An 18,502-nucleotide genomic window follows, 5' to 3' on the forward strand; every position below is an offset into this window, starting at 1 on the left:
TTTTTGATTTGAAAGTCGGATGTACAAGAATGGATGTTATTTTTTTTAAATTTAGGGTAGATTTTTTTTTTCTGACACCTCTACTAGATGTGACCACCGTCCTTTTTTCCTATCCATTTCTATTACTCCGCCACTAAGAAAATTATTACGAATAGACTTAAATAACCTGCAGAACTCACACTTGAGTTTACCAAAGAGGTGTGTGTAATTCTGCAAAGCGGCTCGTCCCATTGCCTTTGCACATTCAGGTCCACAGGTAGTGATACATCTGGGCAGGCTATTTGCCAAGCATTCTTAGCTTCATCACAATACGAGATCTCTGTACGATCTAATGAAGAATCCGTTATTTTTTGAAACAGAGAACTCGCACCATGCACAGAAGGCAGGAATGCCGGTAATGCAACAGATGTAGCTTTCCTGATACCAAGACCCCCAAACCGAATGGGTAAAGAGGCCTGGGACCAAGATCTATCGTTCAAATTGCAATTTAAAATATTAGACAAAGTTCTTAAAATATGAGAATCCAAAACTGACAGTAAATTAAAGAAAATTCAAACTCCAAACCGATGTAACCATAAACATGTAGATAAAAACAAAGTCTGATAACAAACATCTTACTTATTTGCCATGCAAACTCCATAGAACTTTTCATTTATTCTAGTTTTGCCAGCCTGGGGGCCACCGCCCGGGCTGTAGGCTCCTTTTTTTTACGAGGGGGAAACCTTCAAAAGTACCCAACGCCGTGGGAGCGACACGACCTTATGTGGGATTCTTACCGCACTAAAATCCCTCCGGTGGCAGTCCTTGGCGCTACGTAGAGGACTCCGGGATCTCCAAAGGAACGCAACCGGAGTCCTCTTAGCGCGTTGCCCCGTCGGGCTCCGCCCAGGTGAGCTTGACACTCGCCACACCGTCTGGTGTGTACGACGGTATGCGACCACACATACAGCCGTCCTTTCCGGGGTCGCTGACGGGCGGTTCGAGCTCCCACTCTTGCCACCCGCAACCCCAGAAGCCCCCTTTTAGTCGCCTCTTACGGCCAGCAGGAGATACCGTAGTCCTATTCTACTCCCGGAACTAAGTGTTTGAGTAATTCCAGAATCTTCAACTTCATTTTATTGTAGATGTCAGAACACAGTAAATTAGTAAAATACTGCCGACCTCTTAGATGAGTCATATAGAATCAAAGGCGGCAATCTCACTTTTTGGCAGTTGTGACCTAATGATGCAGAAAAATTTAAAAAGTTGAAATTCATAAGTTTATTTAACACATCAGAATCAAATGTGGCAATATTTTAAGTAAATTAAATACAAAATGCTAGCTTAGTTACAAAGGTGGCAATATTCCGACAGCTTAGAGTCAGAAACGGCGCTATTGTGCACTCGACCAATCACAGCAATGCGTTTCGCCTCTTTACAAGATGGCGATTAACGAGTTTTTCATACTATGCGTGTTTGTGTTTTTTATTACTTTATTGAAGTTTTAGGGATTAAAAGTGAATAAATCAACTGAAATTCTGACTATGGATGATCAGCCCACCACTACAAATAACCGTTTCTCTAGGAAACGGCAAAAAGATCAAGAAAATTGGAAGAAGAATATCTCAAAGAGAAACAGGTAAGCTTCCTAACTAGGGTTGATACACTCACGAAGATAGGTATTTCAAATGATGTAATAATATTTTATTATTTAGGCATGTATTTCTATGACATGATAGATAGATAGATAGAAATATTTTTACATGATATGATATGTCATGTCATGAAAGACATTATAGATTAGCTTCAAATTTTGAGTATAAATACTATCATTAATAGGTAAATGGACCTATAGTACCTAGATTAAAAAAAAAAACGTTTTCTATCATATCATTTCAGATAAAAATTGTCGGAGTATATTTTTCTACCAACTCCAAAAAAGGGGGAGGTTTTTTAATGTTACCTATTTTTTATTACACATTTTATTATGTGAACCGATTTTAATGTTTTGTTTTTTGTTTGAATCTAAGCAGTTTCGTAATTCTTGTTACTTAGATCGGATGAGTGGTTATTGAGATATTGTTAATGATAGCCTTTATAACTAGAAAAATTAATGCTAATGTATCGACTTCTGTAAAAAAAACAATCATAACAATTTCCTAACCTTTTTTTTCAGATACTCGTCCAAATGCCTACCCACGCGTGTGTGTGAACATGACCAACCCTCATTCCAATGCTCTAAAATAACGATGTCTTATATGCATAATCTACACAGCAAATTTTATGCCCACAAGGACAAAAAAAGTCAAGACGCACTAATTTTAAAATTTTGTTCAATTAAGGCCATTTCAAAGAGGACGCGCCCACGAGTTACGAAACAAACTTCAATAAAATATGCTGTATTTGTTAATAAACAGAGAATACCTATATGCCAAAAACATTTTCTTAACATCTTTGGAATCACAAAACACAGGGTAAATTATGTCATGAAAATGTTTTATTACGCGGGAGAAATAGCACACGAGAGACGTGGTGGGTTTCGAAAAACTGAAAAATATTCAAAACAAAAAGAATCTGTTCACAAAGGAGATGTTTCAAAATGTATGGGCCCCCGGCCACCTTTTGTACACTATACTAAAAACTAAGAAAATTTGCAAAGAACAATTCGAAGGGGTTCATTTTCTTCAAATCATGTTCGTTTCATTGTTAAAAAACAATAATTTACACTTAAACTTGCAACACAACAGTGGAAAAACATCATGGCGGTAGTGATTACCGTAATAATGTCATCTGTCATTCTATTTTAACTTACTATATACATTATATACTTTTTAATATATTTTTACGCGAATGGGCGTAGATATATAAATATTGTATTGTATGTATTGAGAAACAATGCCTATATTTGATAAACATTAATTATATTTACTTTCATAAATTTTGACTTAAAACCAACATACCAAAATATGTACTTCTATACCAATTTATTTTAGTTAAAACATTTAAGTGTGTAAATAAAACAACTTTAAGTACACATTTGATAATATTTTACTTATTCTTCACTTAGATACATTGTTTATTCATTTTCAATATCGTCCCTTATCAATATTTTCATCCAATCATGTAGCAGGTTCTGTTATATCCTGTGACGAGCTCAGCCCAAACATCAAACAATGGTCATAATGTGAGCGGAGCTACCTACGAGTACGGTTCGTTGCCCAGCGATGCAGTTGCAATAATGACTGATTATTTTGTCATCCCAAGTATGTCCTTGTCTTGCTAATGTAATTATCTAAAAAAAGAGAAATGTAAAAAGATTAGCTTCTCTAGTTTAAAATTATTACCGATTATTTCACGATTAATACGACTAACTGATGTATATTTTACCTGATGATATTGAATCCTTGTCAACACAATCCACAGCGATCGCACGAAAATCACAAGAGTCCATAAAACATAAGCTGGGTAAACAAGTAAGGTAGAATCAGTCCAAAATCGTAAGCAGCACAGAGCAGAAACATATTCTGGATTAAAATGGAATCTTCTCATCAGTACATAACTACATATTTATTCAACGTTTACATTGGAGTCCACTATTATATAAAATGTATAAATCCACTTTTACACACAGTGTTGGCAACCTGGGAGATGGCGTTGATCGTACCAGGGGCGTAAAATTATCGTATCTGCCGAAAAATTATCGTACATTTCATAACAACGCGGGCGCGAGTAGAGATGTGCCGAGTCAGGTCGACTCGAGGTGGCGTTTTTTTTTTTTTTTTTTTTTTTTTTTTTTTTTTTTTTTTTTTTTTTTTTCTCTTCCGTGCTATTGTTGTTTGTTTATTGTTGTACTCGAGTACTTTGGACTCGAATACCAAAAATGGCCGACTCGGCACATCATTAGGCGCGATGCACGCGTTCTTATGAAATGTACGATAATTTTTCGGCAGATACGGTAATAAAAATATATTTTTTATTAATAAATCGCCCTTTTTTCGAAAAAATTATCAATTAAAGGCATATATATAATACGTTTATGAATTCATTAAAACAGTTTCCCAAAAAGTTTCAAGTAGCCAATTATCGTACATTTGCGTACGATAATGACTCGCTATCGTACATCGTACGGTGGTATCAAATTATCGTACATGTACGATAATTATCGTACGGTTGCCAACACTGTTTACACATATCAAATTGACAATTTCTTCTTTTTTAATTTGACATGTCACTTACATCTATAAAACCAGATACCATTTAAAAGGTGGTCTTGTTATAATTATTATAAATAATTAATTAAATTCAGAAAAATGACGGGATACCCAAAACAAAAGCCAGGTTGTAAAATACTAAGGTAACGATAACTTTACGACAAAAACAGCGAAATACAGAATTACCGACATCCAAAGAGTATAGTAACCTATGTGTGGGGTACACATAGGTTCCCTGACCGACATCGACAGTTTTGAAAACTTGACATTGACAGTATTCCGCCATATTTAATATTTCAATGAGGAATGCTTATTTTAAATATTTTTAAACAGGAATACTTTAGGTTATCAAAATATATGTGTATTTTTCTTCAATTATACAAATTATTCGTGTTTTTTAGATATAGTGTACATGAGATGGCCGAAAATGAAACATCTCCTTTATACAAAGTTTGAAGTGCACAGAGTCGCATTATTGCCGAAAGGCTAAAATTGCAGTAAGAAAATACTTGCCTGCTGAGCTAAATATAAAAAAACTCTTTGAAATGTACAAAAAATCTGAGTGGGCAAATGTTGAAGTGAAGCTGTCGTACTTTAGATACATTTTTAACAATTTTTACAACCTCGGATTTGGATCACCGCGTACGGATGTTTGCTCAACATGCCTCGAGCTAACAGAAAAAATTAAAACTGAAACTGATTCCAACAAAAGAGTTTTGTTAATAACACAAAAAAGAGTGCATAAATTAAGGGGAAAGGCGTTTTTTGAGAAATTGCGCGAAAAGGCAGATGGATTAAAAATTATCTCTTTCGACTGCCAAAAAAACCTTCCCCTTCCTAAATTGCCAGATCAAATATGCTATTATAGCCGTCAACTTTACTTTTATAACTTGACCATGGTAGAAGGACCTTCCGATCAGCCAATGACCAAAGAAAAAGTCTTTGCATACTGCTGCACTGAGGACGAGTTCCACAAAGACTCTAATTTGGTGGCATCAGCTGTATTTCATAGACTTACTGAAACTAATAAAACAGGAATTGACAAAATACGCCTTGTAGCGGATGGGTGTGGGGGACAGAACAAAAATAGCATTGTTATTGCAGCATGTTGTAAGTGGTTGTTGACATGTCCGACTATCAAGAACTTAGAAGTCGTGTTCCCAGTTACAGGACACTCCTACATGCCCCCGGATCGCGCATTTGGTATAATAGAAAAAAAAATGAAAAAGCAAGAAGTTTTTTTGCATCCTGATGAGATCAAAGCTATTGTGTCTGAGACTTCTACCATTATACAATTTGGTGATGAGTGTCCTGTCAGTGATTGGAGAGAAACAACCCGGTCGATTTTGACACCAACAACTTCTTGGAACGTTAAGTTTAAAGAATGCAAAAGATTCATACTGGTTCGGTCCAAAAAGCCTGGTAATGTTCTTGTGAGAGGCGAATACTTTTATAAAAGTGACGTTGGAAAAGCTGCCAACATTTGCAAGAAGCAAAAAACTATTTCTATGATTAATGCACGACCACTGCGGAAAACTGTCGCATTGAATAACAAGAAAGTTAATGACATTAACACCCTGTTAACTAAACATTTCGGTAAAGACTGGCGAGATATATCATCTCTCCAAATATACAAAAACCTTATAACGACTCAGGAGAGTCTGCAGTACACTCCTCCGCCTGAAGGAGAACATTACTGCCAAGAACTTTTGGAGGAAGTTCACGAATTACGAATTTAAACAAATGATAGATATGACGGCGATTCCGCGACACATCGACCTTAGTCGCACTAAACTAAAATATAGTGTGGTCAAATTGCGTCCTTATTCTCTCTAGGATAAAGTCTAAATTATGCTGGCCCCTTCACCCCGGTCGCTGACCGGAGTGGTCGTGACCTACTCGATTACAAATGGACCAATCAGGTAACAGCATTTATTTTACTCAACTAATTTTAGTCGAGACATGAAACGTGTGGATTAAATAGCGTAGATCGTTTATAATTTCTTTTCTATGACTGATCCATTTGCAATCAAGTAAGTCATGACCGCTATGATTGCCGCTGAAGGAGCCAGCTAATTGAGACTTTAGACTTGAGATTATAGAGACGCAATTTGGCAGCAAGGCATTTTAGTTAAGTCTGATTAAAATCAATGTGTCGCGGAATCGCTGTCATTAGCAGCAATATGTAGTAGATTAAGTTTAGATTACAATTTGGTTAAATAAATGAAAAATACTTGAACAATTTTTTTTTTCATTTTGCATTACATTACATACATTGCATACATTTCACAACCCTAACATTTTGCATTTTTTCGTTGAATACAAACATGGCGATCTATCCATGACTTGGTGTCAAATGTGGCCATCTTCACATAGTTTGGGATCAAAAACGGACATTTTCAATTATCAGAGACAAAGATGGCTTTATTGGATTTTCATATTTGATTTTCTCCATTGTTTTCAATTGTAGGTTGAAAACCTTATTATTAAAAAGATACCTGAACATACCAATCAATAAAAAAGTATAAAAAAAATCCCTAGTAAGTCTTTGGGCTTCGTAAACAGTTTTTTTTGATCTGTCAAAAATATCTTAAAATGAGATTGCCGTTTTTGATTCTATATGACTCAGATTATAACGTGGTAATGCTGCCTGCATTAATCTTTGAAACCCTACACCTTCTACAAAATTAAATGGCAAATTTTGAAACGCAATCATCTCAGCCACTAATTTATCAATTTCGTTTTGTTTGGTATTACTTTGATCCAAGGCACATTTATTTTTTAAAGAATCTGTTAGTGACAACTGTTTTTTACACTCTTGCAAAGGTGTCAACTGTTTGGATGTTAGTGGTTTTTGTTGATTATTTTTTTCTAGCAGAATAAGTTCGTCGTATTTACTACTGTGTTGTGATTTAAGATGAAGTTTCAACGATGTAGTGCCACCTCCTTTTCGTGAAAAGTATTTATCACACTGTTTACATTTTGCAGAATCTACATTAATTTGATCAAAAAATGACCATATTAGACTAGATTTAGGACGCATTTTGTGCAGATTAATTAATACACATTACATTCACACACTAACTTTCACAAATCTTATTTTTCGGTTTATCCAATTAAGTATTAGTAATTTCGTAATTTGATTGCTGACTAGTTATGACTTGTACACCAGAAGGAAACAAAAGACGCGCGCGGCGCGTGTCACTCAGCCGATCAAACAAAACAACTTGTCGTAACTTGTCTCATGTCTCATTTAGACTCCGCCCCTATCCGAAATTATCCGGAACATTTAGTTCAGTTTCGGTTACGGATATGGATATTTTTTTATTTCGGATATCCGATAGTTTCGGTTACGGATGTGGATATCCTTAACATCCTTGGTTAAAATAAATAGGTCAGAGAATGGCAAAGTGAACCCCTTAAGGAAAATAATCATAATATGATTATGTAACCAACAGAATCAAAGCGCTGGCGCAGCCACTAACCGCGATGACAAACAATGCATGTAGTTACCGCACCGACTAAGAGATGGCGTTGTACGAAAACTGAATCACGCTATCGTATGTATTATCATCTTCTTTAATGTAAATTTCGCCGCAAAAAAACATAAAATATCCTTAAATTCTCTTATGTTCTTCGGCTGTTGTTGTTGTCTGACAGCTCCAAAGAAGTTTTCCAGGCAGTCTTGGTTCAAACAGCGTATATAAAATTTATTCCCTTTTCATGTAAGTGTCTGCTTAACATTGTTTCAGATCTAATAGTAACTTGTATGTTTTTTAAAGTTGGATTTTGGTTAGTTTTATTTCTTCCTGTCTTTTTTCTATGGCTATAATTTTCTCAAACAATGCTGCAGTTTGTTCTAATAATCCGATCTGATAATGTTTTATAGAAAACACTTTTTGATGTTTGTTAGGGCATGAACTTTGCTTGAGTTTAGCACATCAAATATCTTATTGATTTTTTCTATAAAGTCTGCGTTATGCTGATCCTCTGGTAAGCTATGATTGCTGACAAGACCGCTAATAGCAAAAACCGATCAGCTAAATATTTGAGCTGTGTACTTCACTCGCATTTTTCGAAAATTATTAGGATTGATTTGTTTCTAAATCACTTTAGGAATCAATCGTCTCTTTGCTTTTGACGAAAATATAATTCTTCTATGTATTTCCACGAAATTAGTTTGCCTTTATAAATATAATCGTTTGAAAGTGTTGTTTCTGATACATTTTATCAAGTGGAGAACGTCAAACATTATGTAGTATTTTTTTCTATCTTGTGGCATTAATTGCGGAATTTCCGGATGTGATATTTTTTTCTGAAACGATTGCCTGTACTTCTATCCCTTTGTTAAACAATTTAAAAATCGCCTCATCCAATCACGCTTCTTAGGTGAAGCTATAAGGCATATGCTTTTGTTGTTGTTTCCAATTTTGTACTACACCTCTAAGATTACACAGCCATGTGAATCTACTTCTTTGGTGACTTCACCATTTTTATTATGTAAGCCAATTATGTTATAAAATGCCCTACCACAGAAAAAAAAGGAAAATTATTTAAAAAAACCATTGTTATTTCTAATAAGTGTAAAGGTACAACTGTGAATGTATTGTGAATGTATGCTGCTGGTGTCAAAAAATGTTATTTTTGTATTGCTGATAGCAACTTTGAACGTAAGTACAAAAAATTTTGAGATTTTTTTAATTACTTATGATGATGTTTATGTTAAGGTTTTAATACAAAAGTTAACTTGTTTCTGGAAATCAATTATATATCCAATTCAGTACCGTAGCACCAGTACCTATGTAATAAATAAAAAAAACATTTTTATTTCCATTATTGTTTTTTTACCTCTACATTTATATTGATTTTACATTCTGGTCTATTAGTCTATTAGTAACTGGGAGATTGGGTTCGATTGCCACCAGACCCACATTTGTGTCGGTTTCTTTCATCTATAATTCATACATATAGACATATATATAGATATATACATACATTCCTGACTTATAAATGGTTTTTAAATGAAATAACTTTTAAAGGTTTCTCTGCAAAGTACTTTAGTAGATTTTTAACAAAGAAAACAAACCACACTACTACATAATAAATTATCACAAAGCCTGCAAACAAAAAAACATGTGACGATTAATTTAAATCTTATACAATTACTAATATTATCTCTTGGTAAAGTAAACCATTTTAGAATATGTCAAAAATTAAAAAATCCATCTTATTAACGCTATGAAGGAGTTTAAAATATATTCTACAATGGAGTAAAGGAGAAGTATATCGAATTTAATATAAATACAATTTACATAACTAAAATAAAGGATGATCTTTATGATCTCCCCGGTTACCATAATACAAGTTCTGCTTACTTAGGAATCAATTTGCTGTGTATAACATGTGCACTAATACATGCAATAATAATTACACGAAGTATATTAGAATTTATTACTGAATGTTGCTTTAACATATGTAATTCTCTGACACGCATTATTACTCGCTCAATATAAATACGCAGACTAGCAATAAATTATCTTTGTCGTACTTGATCTTTAGTTAATTTTTCACCAGCATTGACACTAGGTGGCCGCAATAACTTTATACCCTTTTCATGAAGAAATTGTTCAACATGTTTAAAGCCTCTGTCAGCTAGTATATAAGTATTCTGTTGCAATTCATTTAAAATGACACAGTTCTCTAAAATAGTGGCATCGCTTGCTCTACCCCCAAACTCATGTGAAACAAAATTTACTAGGCCGTTAGGTGTGTCCCTGTAGTACCGGGACCAGAATAGGAATACGGTATCCCCTACCTGTCGTAAGAGGCGACTAATACCTCGTTTACACTCAGCCGCTTCCCCTGCTACTCGCGCTGCCGGAAATATTGCCGCGGCAGCGTCGACGCGAGTGAGTGTCGTTTACACTCAACCCTCATACTTCTTTACCGGGCTTCTCGCAACCATGGCTGACGTTGAGGTTGTTGCGGCGACAGCTGTATGTCTGCTTAGTGTAATGAATTATTTAAATGTTTTAAAAAGAAATCTAAAAAAAAGACGCTATCGCCAAAGAAGATGGTAGATGAAAAAAATTCATCAGAATCGAACGACGTAAGTACTTACTATAACTTCCTATAAGTGCATACACTTCGACGATATGAATGATGATCTTACCTACCTATATTTTTGTTACAGAAACAGCATGAATACTTTTTTTATGGAGTTGACTTCCGAAGATGGTGGCGAGTTTTCTAACTTTTGCAGAATGTCATCTTCTGATTTTGTATTCTTGTTACATAAAATTGGACCTATGATTGAAAAACAGCAAACCAGACTGCGAATGCCCATACCAGCAAAGATACGTTTGGCATTAACATTACGATATTTAGCAACGGGGGATAGTTATAAAAGTCTCCACTACTTATTCAAGGTTTCTACACCAGCCATTTCGCAAATTATTCCTGAAGTATGCCAAGCTATCAACTCTGTTCTCAAGGACCAAATTAAGGTGAGTAATACAAGTATTTTAAAATTATGTTTTATTATATCAAATTATACAAATGATAAGTATAATCAAAACTACTCTGCGCAGGACATCACTAATAAAATGAAACAATGTAAACAAAAAAAATAATAGGATTCAATTCTGGCTAGCATCCCAGTAGGCTCTTTCAATCACATTAATTTGGTTTTGTGGTGTAACACTTCTTTCCGGGAATCTGGACAGTACTCTTGGTGGCAAGACATATTGTGTTGATGAAGTTTGTAGCATCACATGGCGTGGAGAAGCTGAAATGTCATTAATTTCCTGGCTCATTTCTGGGATACTGACCTCTACTGGTGTGTCAGACTGTACCGTTGGTTGGATATAAACACGTTGAGATTGTTGAATCGGTGGGTTTGATGTGATTTGGTAATCTGAATACTGTGATTGCGATGATGTTACCGATGAACGATTTGAGAAGACACTTGATGGTCGATCAACTTGATGGTCGATGGTTGGATAAGGATTTTGCAAAAGTAACCCATCTATTTGGTACATAATTCTTCCCCGCATTGACTCGGGATATTTTCGTAATCTTTTAGCTAAGAGTTTCGCATAAAGATCACACTCGTCTTCATTCTTTTCATTTGTATGAGTACTTTTATCTTTTAACACTTGGTTCAAAGTGTCTAAAGTCTGAGATATTTTATTTTGAGCCTCATCTATGTTTAGGCTTGGTCTTTTTTTGCCTTTTTTTGGCCTATTATATACTGGTGTCGATGATGGGTCTGCCTGTGATGGCGAAGGAACTGACTGTGACGGCGAACTGATTTGCTGGTATGATGGTGGTGATTGAAGTAGCGGTTCGACATCTGGAGATTGTGCCTCATGTTCAGTTTGATAATTCTGAAAATTTAAATAAATATATTTTTTCTGTTTCAGTTACCACAATCACCAGCGGAATGGTTATCTATAGAAGCGGGATTTAGGAGGAAATTTCCTCGATGTGTCGGAGCTATAGATGGGAAGCATATTGTAATTAAATGTCCGCCACACAGTGGCTCACAATATTACAACTATAAGCATACATATAGCATCATACTAATGGCTCTCGTTGACAGTGAATACCGTTTTATTTTTGCTGATATTGGTGGCCAGGGACGCATTAGTGATGGAGGAATTTTTCAAAACTGTTTACTCTTGCAAAAAATTGACACAGGCACTATTAATTTGCCACCAGACGCGCCCTTACCCGGAAGAGAAATTGATGTACCCTATGTATTTCTTTGTGATGGAGCTTTTGCAATACATAAACATATAATGAAACCCTTTCCTGGTGATCATCATTTTAACACAATGGAACGCACTTTTAATTACAAACTTTCAAGTTCTCGTATCATTGTAGAAAATGTCTTCGGTATTTTAACAACTGTTTTTCGAATATTTAAAAAACCAATCGAGATCGATAGAGAGAATGTACCAACAGTAACAATGACCTGTATTTTATTACATAATTTTTTAATAAACAGTAGAACCTCTAGTAACATTTACGCTCCCCCGGGAACTTTTGATTTCGTAGCTGACGGAGTAAATATTGATGGCTCTTGGAGACAAAATCAACCCAACACAGACAATTCAGCTCTTAGGCCAATAGCGCGTGTACCAAGACGCTCATCTAGAGACATTTATGAAATTCGATCTGAATTTGCACATTATTTTCATAATTTGAATACAGAAAATAGTAGTATTAAGTAAGTTGTAATAATCATCTAATAAAAATAATGTAATAATCATTTTAATAAAAAATGTTTAATTATAAAAAGGTGTTCCACGCATCGTGTACTTTATGCTTCATTTTATGATTTTTATCGCGTGGATCCCATATTATTCGTTCACTTTCATACAACTCCAAAAACTGTATTACTCTTTCATTACTCCACTCTAGCGACATAGTAAATGCTGACGTATAGAATTGGACAGAAAAAAGCAACACGTCCTTCCGCTCAGAACGCCGGGTGACAAGTGAGTGAGAGGGCTGAATGTAAACACACGCTGCCACTCGCGCTGCCAGTCCTTTGACTCGCGCACGAAAAACCGACAATCGAGGGAGCGCCGGGCAACGCGAGTGGCAGCGGCAATGGCATGGGAAGTATCGTGTTTACACTCTCGCGCTGCTCACTTCCCTGCTCACTTCCCTGCCCACTCAGGCTGAGTGTAAACGAGGCATAAAAGGGGCTTTCGGGGTTGCGGGCGGCAAGAGTGGGAGCTCAAACCGTCCAGCAAGCGACCCCGGGAAGGACAGCGGTTTTGTGTGGTCGCATATCGCTGTAATCACCAGGGGATGTGAGAGGAGCGTAAATTGCTCCCCCAGGGCAGAGCCCGATAGAAGGGCATCGCGTTAGGAGGACTCCGGTTGTGTTCCGTTGGAGATCCCGGAGTTCTCCACGAAACGCTGAGGACGGCCACCGGGGGGTTTTAGTGCGGTAAAAATCCCACATAACACGGCGTCACTCCCATGGCGTCGGGTACCTTTTGAAGGTTTCCCCCTCGTCAACAAAAAAAAAAAGGCCGTTAGGTGTACATGATATTAGGTATTTATAAAATTAGACCATGTTGAAGCTTGATTAACAGCCTTTGATGGTTTCTGAATGTCAATCTCTAAACAGTCTATGATACAGGTGACATTATCATAGCGATGTCTAAATGCAATGGGAAGGTTCTTTTTTATTAATTGTTTGTCTAAGTTTACAATAATTGGTTTTAAAAAACTAGCTAATATTGGGATGTTTGATAAAAATAATTTACTGGCATACGATAAAGATAAACGAAAATTGACCTCTAATTCTGAAAATGTTGTGTTCATTCAATTTTTTTTTAAGCAAAGTAAAATGTACTCTATTTTTATTTAGTGAACTATAAAATAACATTCTTTAGAAAAACCAACATACATTAAAGGTTTTTTTTTGTATTAACCCTTTATAACTCTAATGAAACAAGTGAATGTCGCAAACAGACAAATTTTATTTTTTAAAAATAGGGTACTTACGCATAGACAATTATACAGCGTTTCAAGAGATGGCGTTACTATATTTTGATACATCATTTTTAACACCCCCACTTATCAAAATAAACAAATAACATTATTTTCATACAATTCCTAATTTACGCAGAAACTTATAATGTTTAACAGGACATAAGCCTTTGGTGAGAATGTCAGCTGTCATTTCATCAGTACTTAGATATAAAATGTTTATATATTTAGACTTAACAACATCTCTAACATAATGAAATTTCACATCAATATGTTTTGATCTACTGTGACTTTGATTGCTTACTGACAATTTTAATGCACTTTGATTGTCACAATAGACCTCAATCACATAAAAACGACCTATAATTTCATGAATAAGGTTACTAAGATACACTGCTTCCCGGGCGGCCTCAGACAGAGCTGTATATTCTGCTTCTGTACTGGAAAGCGATACTGTCTTTTGTTTCCTGCTTTGCCATGAAATCGAAGATCCAGATATTGTGAAGCAAAAGCCTGTATATGACTTCCTGTCTAGGGCGTCACTAGCCCAGTCACTATCTACAAAACCCTGTATCTTGCTATCATCATTACAAAATCTTAAACAATAAGTTTTTGTACATAACAAATATTTTAAAATGCGTTTAGCATAATGCCAATGTGTATGATTGTAACAACTATTGAATTGGCTCAGATAACTGACTGCATAGGAAATGTCTGGCCTGGTTAGAACTGCTAAATACATCAATGATCCAATTAACCTTTGATACGGAAGATCAGATACACATTTATCAGCTTTCTTTACATTTAAGCACTGCACTTTTTGGAAGTGGTACGTGTGATAACGTGTGTAACCCATCTAAGTAGGTTCAATTTAAACTCTCTCCACTCAAGATGTAGGATCTAAAGATTTCATAATACTCGCTAAGCGAATACATCTTTCAGATGTCATTACACTCGAAAAATGCATGCCTACTGTATGGACATTAGACATAAATTATATTAATAAAAACTTAATTATTATTGTAAATAAAATAATACCTTCACGAATTACTTACTTGTAGCCTGTAGGTGATTGCAATTATTATTATTCACAATGTGAGTCCGAGGAATTCACTTAGCGCATAGAGTGGACGGAGAACACATGAGATAGTTAAGAGTGCGCGGGCGGCGCGGCGGCGACTGGCGCCTGGCGGCGATGGCATGCGTGGGGGGCGGCGGGGAACGGGACGGCGGCGGCGCGCTCCGCGAGTTGCGATGCGCGTCGCGCCGCACGGCTGTCGCGCGTACGTACGATTGATTGAACCATTTTTGATCGATCCGCATGCTCAGTGGTGATGCCGCTCGCATTGCTATGCTATGTTGAATTTTAACAACCGTCCACTGCACAATTACAGTAATTTGTTTTTGTTGCTCCATTTCTTGTACAAAACAGTTTCAAACGCGTGTCAGAAGCAGACTGACAGTCGCGCACGTATGCACCCGAGCCCCCTCAAGATAAGGTGTCGGTGAGCGGTGTCGATGTGTGCCTTGTTGGAGCTTTGTATGAAGATTGACTTGTGTTAGTTTTTATTTTGTGATATTAATGAGCTAATGTTGAAGATACAAATATCCCAGGATTGTGATGATGATGATATGAAAGAGTGGGTCACTTGTGACAGTCATTACTGTCACAAGTGACCAACTCTTGTGATCAAGGCTTTCAGATTATGTCGGATGAAGAAATCGTAAAAAACATATTACAGAGAAATGAACAGCAGGAAACGCAAGATGAAACAGAAGAAAATTTAGACGTGGAAAATAATGCAGGACCAGACAGTGACGTCATAGTGTTCGTGAACGTGTTAACCGATTCGTTGCGGATGGCACGGCTACCGTGCCATGATAATTTCTTTCGTGTGGCGTTAGGCACGAGAACCGTGTCATGTTGAAATTGATGGTAACTCCTTCAAATTAAGTTTTAGGGAGATCTACCCAGAACAAAACTATATTAATTTTTCACGTGAATCAAGCTAGTAGCCTTCGTTTCTGGATATTATACGATTTTAAGAGTCATAGAGGTAATCAACCTTTTTGAAAATTGAAACGTGCAAAGCTAGACGGATCGCAATTTTTTTATAAATTGTTAAAATTCTGCACTATTTTAAACCACAAACAGTTCACACAAACATGTCATACGTTGAAATATTCCACAAATTGTATTAAATCGCTCCTACCTACAATTCTTAAACGTTATTAATAATGTTCCTATGCTTGATGTATAATTATTTTAAAATCAAAATGTATTTTCCTATGTAAGTGAGTCGTACTCTTTTCGGAAAATAAATATCTTAAACCATAAACAGGATTTATGATCATAAGTTATGGAAAAGTACCACGCTGTTTTAATTTTCGGGTCAATATGGCTTATATGAGTCTTGATGCTACGAAAGAGAATCGCATTTGCCATAAATCGTTTTTTTTTCGAAAAAGATAAAAGATCACTACCTGCTTTAAACAATGGACGATCCCGGTCGGTGAGGGATGGCTAGTCACGAAACCCTACGAAGTACAATGCACAATATACGATACGCTTTGTGTGCATGGTTTATTTTTGCTTGGAAGGATACAACTTAACTAACAAAAGTGATGAACGCATCTTAATTTTGTCTTTCGTTTTGTAAGTTACTTCTGTTTTGCTATCCTTAGTAATCAGACGTGCGCACTGTACCTACGAGTATTTGCTGTTTACTCTACCGACATTCGCTTGTATATCCGGACTCGTGTGATTTTCATTCATGACAACTGTGGCTTGTGTTACTGGACTCTGATTTTGCGTTGTGACTATTGTGGTTTTGAAGTGGATCTGCCAGTGTGAAGAAGCGTGCCGGTGTGTCGTTATTCAGCCTGTGTACACGCATTTCAGCTTGCCGTGAATTTCAAGTAAGCTTTTTCGTTACATACCTAATTGTTGTTACCGTACCGGTATACCGGGAAAAAATATTATTTCGTATCTGCCAAATATTATTTAATATTAATATTTCATTTTGGTCAAATAAAGTACCCTGTAACTCTGCTTTTAATGAACTTTTTACAAATTAAAATAGACGCTAATTGTAAAATAACACCGGATTCCAGACATTAGCGGCTGGTGGATCATCGAACTGGTGGTGCATTTTACTTGCTTTAGATTAGATTATGAATTGCAACCTATTTCTTTCTGCAGGCTAACGAATATGGAATACCCCTCTACGAGTTCTCCGGAACCTGGATTATCATCCGCCATGGATCCTTTAAACCCGTTTAATATGGATCTCCAAAGTTCGTCGATGCGCGGACCATCATCCCTCGAAGATCCTATAGCCATGGAGTTAGGAAGAATCATGTCTCCAGAACAAAATGAGCCATTGTATAATATGCCAGGCTTAGATTTATTTCGTGACGAAGACTTGTACGGAATTTTGATTGGAAACAACGATGACGTTTTGGATGAAATGAGTAGTGCAAATCCGGATGATGAAATAATTAATATTGGCGATTCTCAGATAGATCCACAGGACGTAGAGGAAGGAGAAACTACCGGCTGGTTTCCGGGTACGTGTACTACTTTACGGGAACCAGTGGTATTTTGACGCCACATGGCGACCACGTCCAAAATCCTTTGGACTATTTCTTTTTATTTTTTAATGCCGAATTTATAAATTTAATATTAGAATGCACTAATAAGTGCGGCAACAGACTGAAAGCAGCAGCGACTACTTCACGAGCTCGATTTACACAATGGACTGATATAAGTGTTGACGAATGTAAACGTTTTATAGGCATACTGTTGCTGATGGGAACAATAAAACTAAATAGAATGATAGACTATTGGTCCACTCATTATTTGTTCTGCCTAAGTCCACGTCTATTCATGTCGAGGGACAGGTTTTTTTTAATTTTAAGAGCTTTAAATGTTCAGAATGATGAAAGAACAGATAGCATATTTAAAATTAAATCTTTAATAGATTTATTCAATGACACTGTTAACACAGTATATTATCCATTGAGAGAGCTAACCATCGATGAGTCTCTTATTTTGTGGAAAGGGAGACTTTTCTTCCGTCAATATATTAAAGGAAAAGCCCATAAATACGGGATTAAGTTATATATTTTAGCCGATGCTAATGGAATTATTTTAAAAATTCACGTGTACGCAGGGTCCCAAGATTTACAAGTTGGCGGTAGAAATCACATAAAAAAAGTGGTTCATTTGCTTATGGAAAAGTACATTGAAAAAGGCCATTCCTTATATTTGGACAATTATTATACAAGCGTGGGATTAAGTGAGGAGCTTTTATGCAAAAATACATATGTTACTGGTACTTTACGAGCAAACCGTATTGGGAATCCAGAAGAGGTAAAAAATGCTAAGTTAAAACCTGGAGAATCGTGTATAATGCACAACAGGGAAAAAATTGTAGTCACCAAGTGGCATGATAAACGAGAAATATTGTTTATAAGTAGTGAACACACCAGTGAATATAAAGGGACTACTAGTCGCCGTGTACGCACAATCAAATACAAACCAGCCGTACAAATAAAATATAATAAATACATGCGGGCAATAGACCGACATGACCAGATGCTCAGTTACTACTGCTGTGAGCATAAGACCCTACGCTGGTACAAAAAAGTGATTATACATATAATTCAAATATGTCTTGTGAATGGCTTTTTGCTTTTTAACGCTAGAAATGATGGAAATAAAACTACATTTTATAAATTTAGGAAAGATATAATTGAGCAATTATTGCCAATGCCAAATAGATCTAGACTTTCTC

The 18,502-nt window shown here is 36.1% G+C and overlaps 1 protein-coding gene across 1 annotated transcript; it reads left to right on the plus strand.

Moving 5' to 3' along the window:
- Positions 1 to 9,703: 9,703 nt before the first annotated feature.
- Positions 9,704 to 12,427, plus strand: LOC140753048 (uncharacterized). Its single transcript, XM_073087415.1, has 3 exons — positions 9,704 to 10,299; positions 10,384 to 10,696; positions 11,615 to 12,427. The coding sequence occupies exons 1-3, from the start codon at positions 10,271 to 10,273 to the stop codon at positions 12,425 to 12,427; spliced, it is 1,155 nt and encodes a 384-aa protein (XP_072943516.1). The 5' UTR covers positions 9,704 to 10,270.
- The last annotated feature ends 6,075 nt before the right edge of the window (positions 12,428 to 18,502 follow it).

This window comes from Epargyreus clarus, unplaced genomic scaffold, assembly GCF_041222505.1.
Source record: "Epargyreus clarus isolate Ecla_fem2 unplaced genomic scaffold, WU_Ecla_fem_2.2 ptg000026l, whole genome shotgun sequence".
Taxonomy (NCBI): Eukaryota; Metazoa; Arthropoda; class Insecta; order Lepidoptera; family Hesperiidae; genus Epargyreus; species Epargyreus clarus.

What these genes read in the sequence shown, in the direction of transcription:
- LOC140753048 (XM_073087415.1), top strand. Translation starts at nt 10,271, where the DNA reads ATGAAAAAAATTCATCAGAATCGAACGAC. An exon ending in ATTCATCAGAATCGAACGAC is followed by an intron (nt 10,300 to 10,383) that starts GTAAGTACTTAC and finishes TTTTTGTTACAG; the next exon opens with AAACAGCATGAATACTTTTT. An exon ending in TTCTCAAGGACCAAATTAAG is followed by an intron (nt 10,697 to 11,614) that starts GTGAGTAATACA and finishes TTTCTGTTTCAG; the next exon opens with TTACCACAATCACCAGCGGA.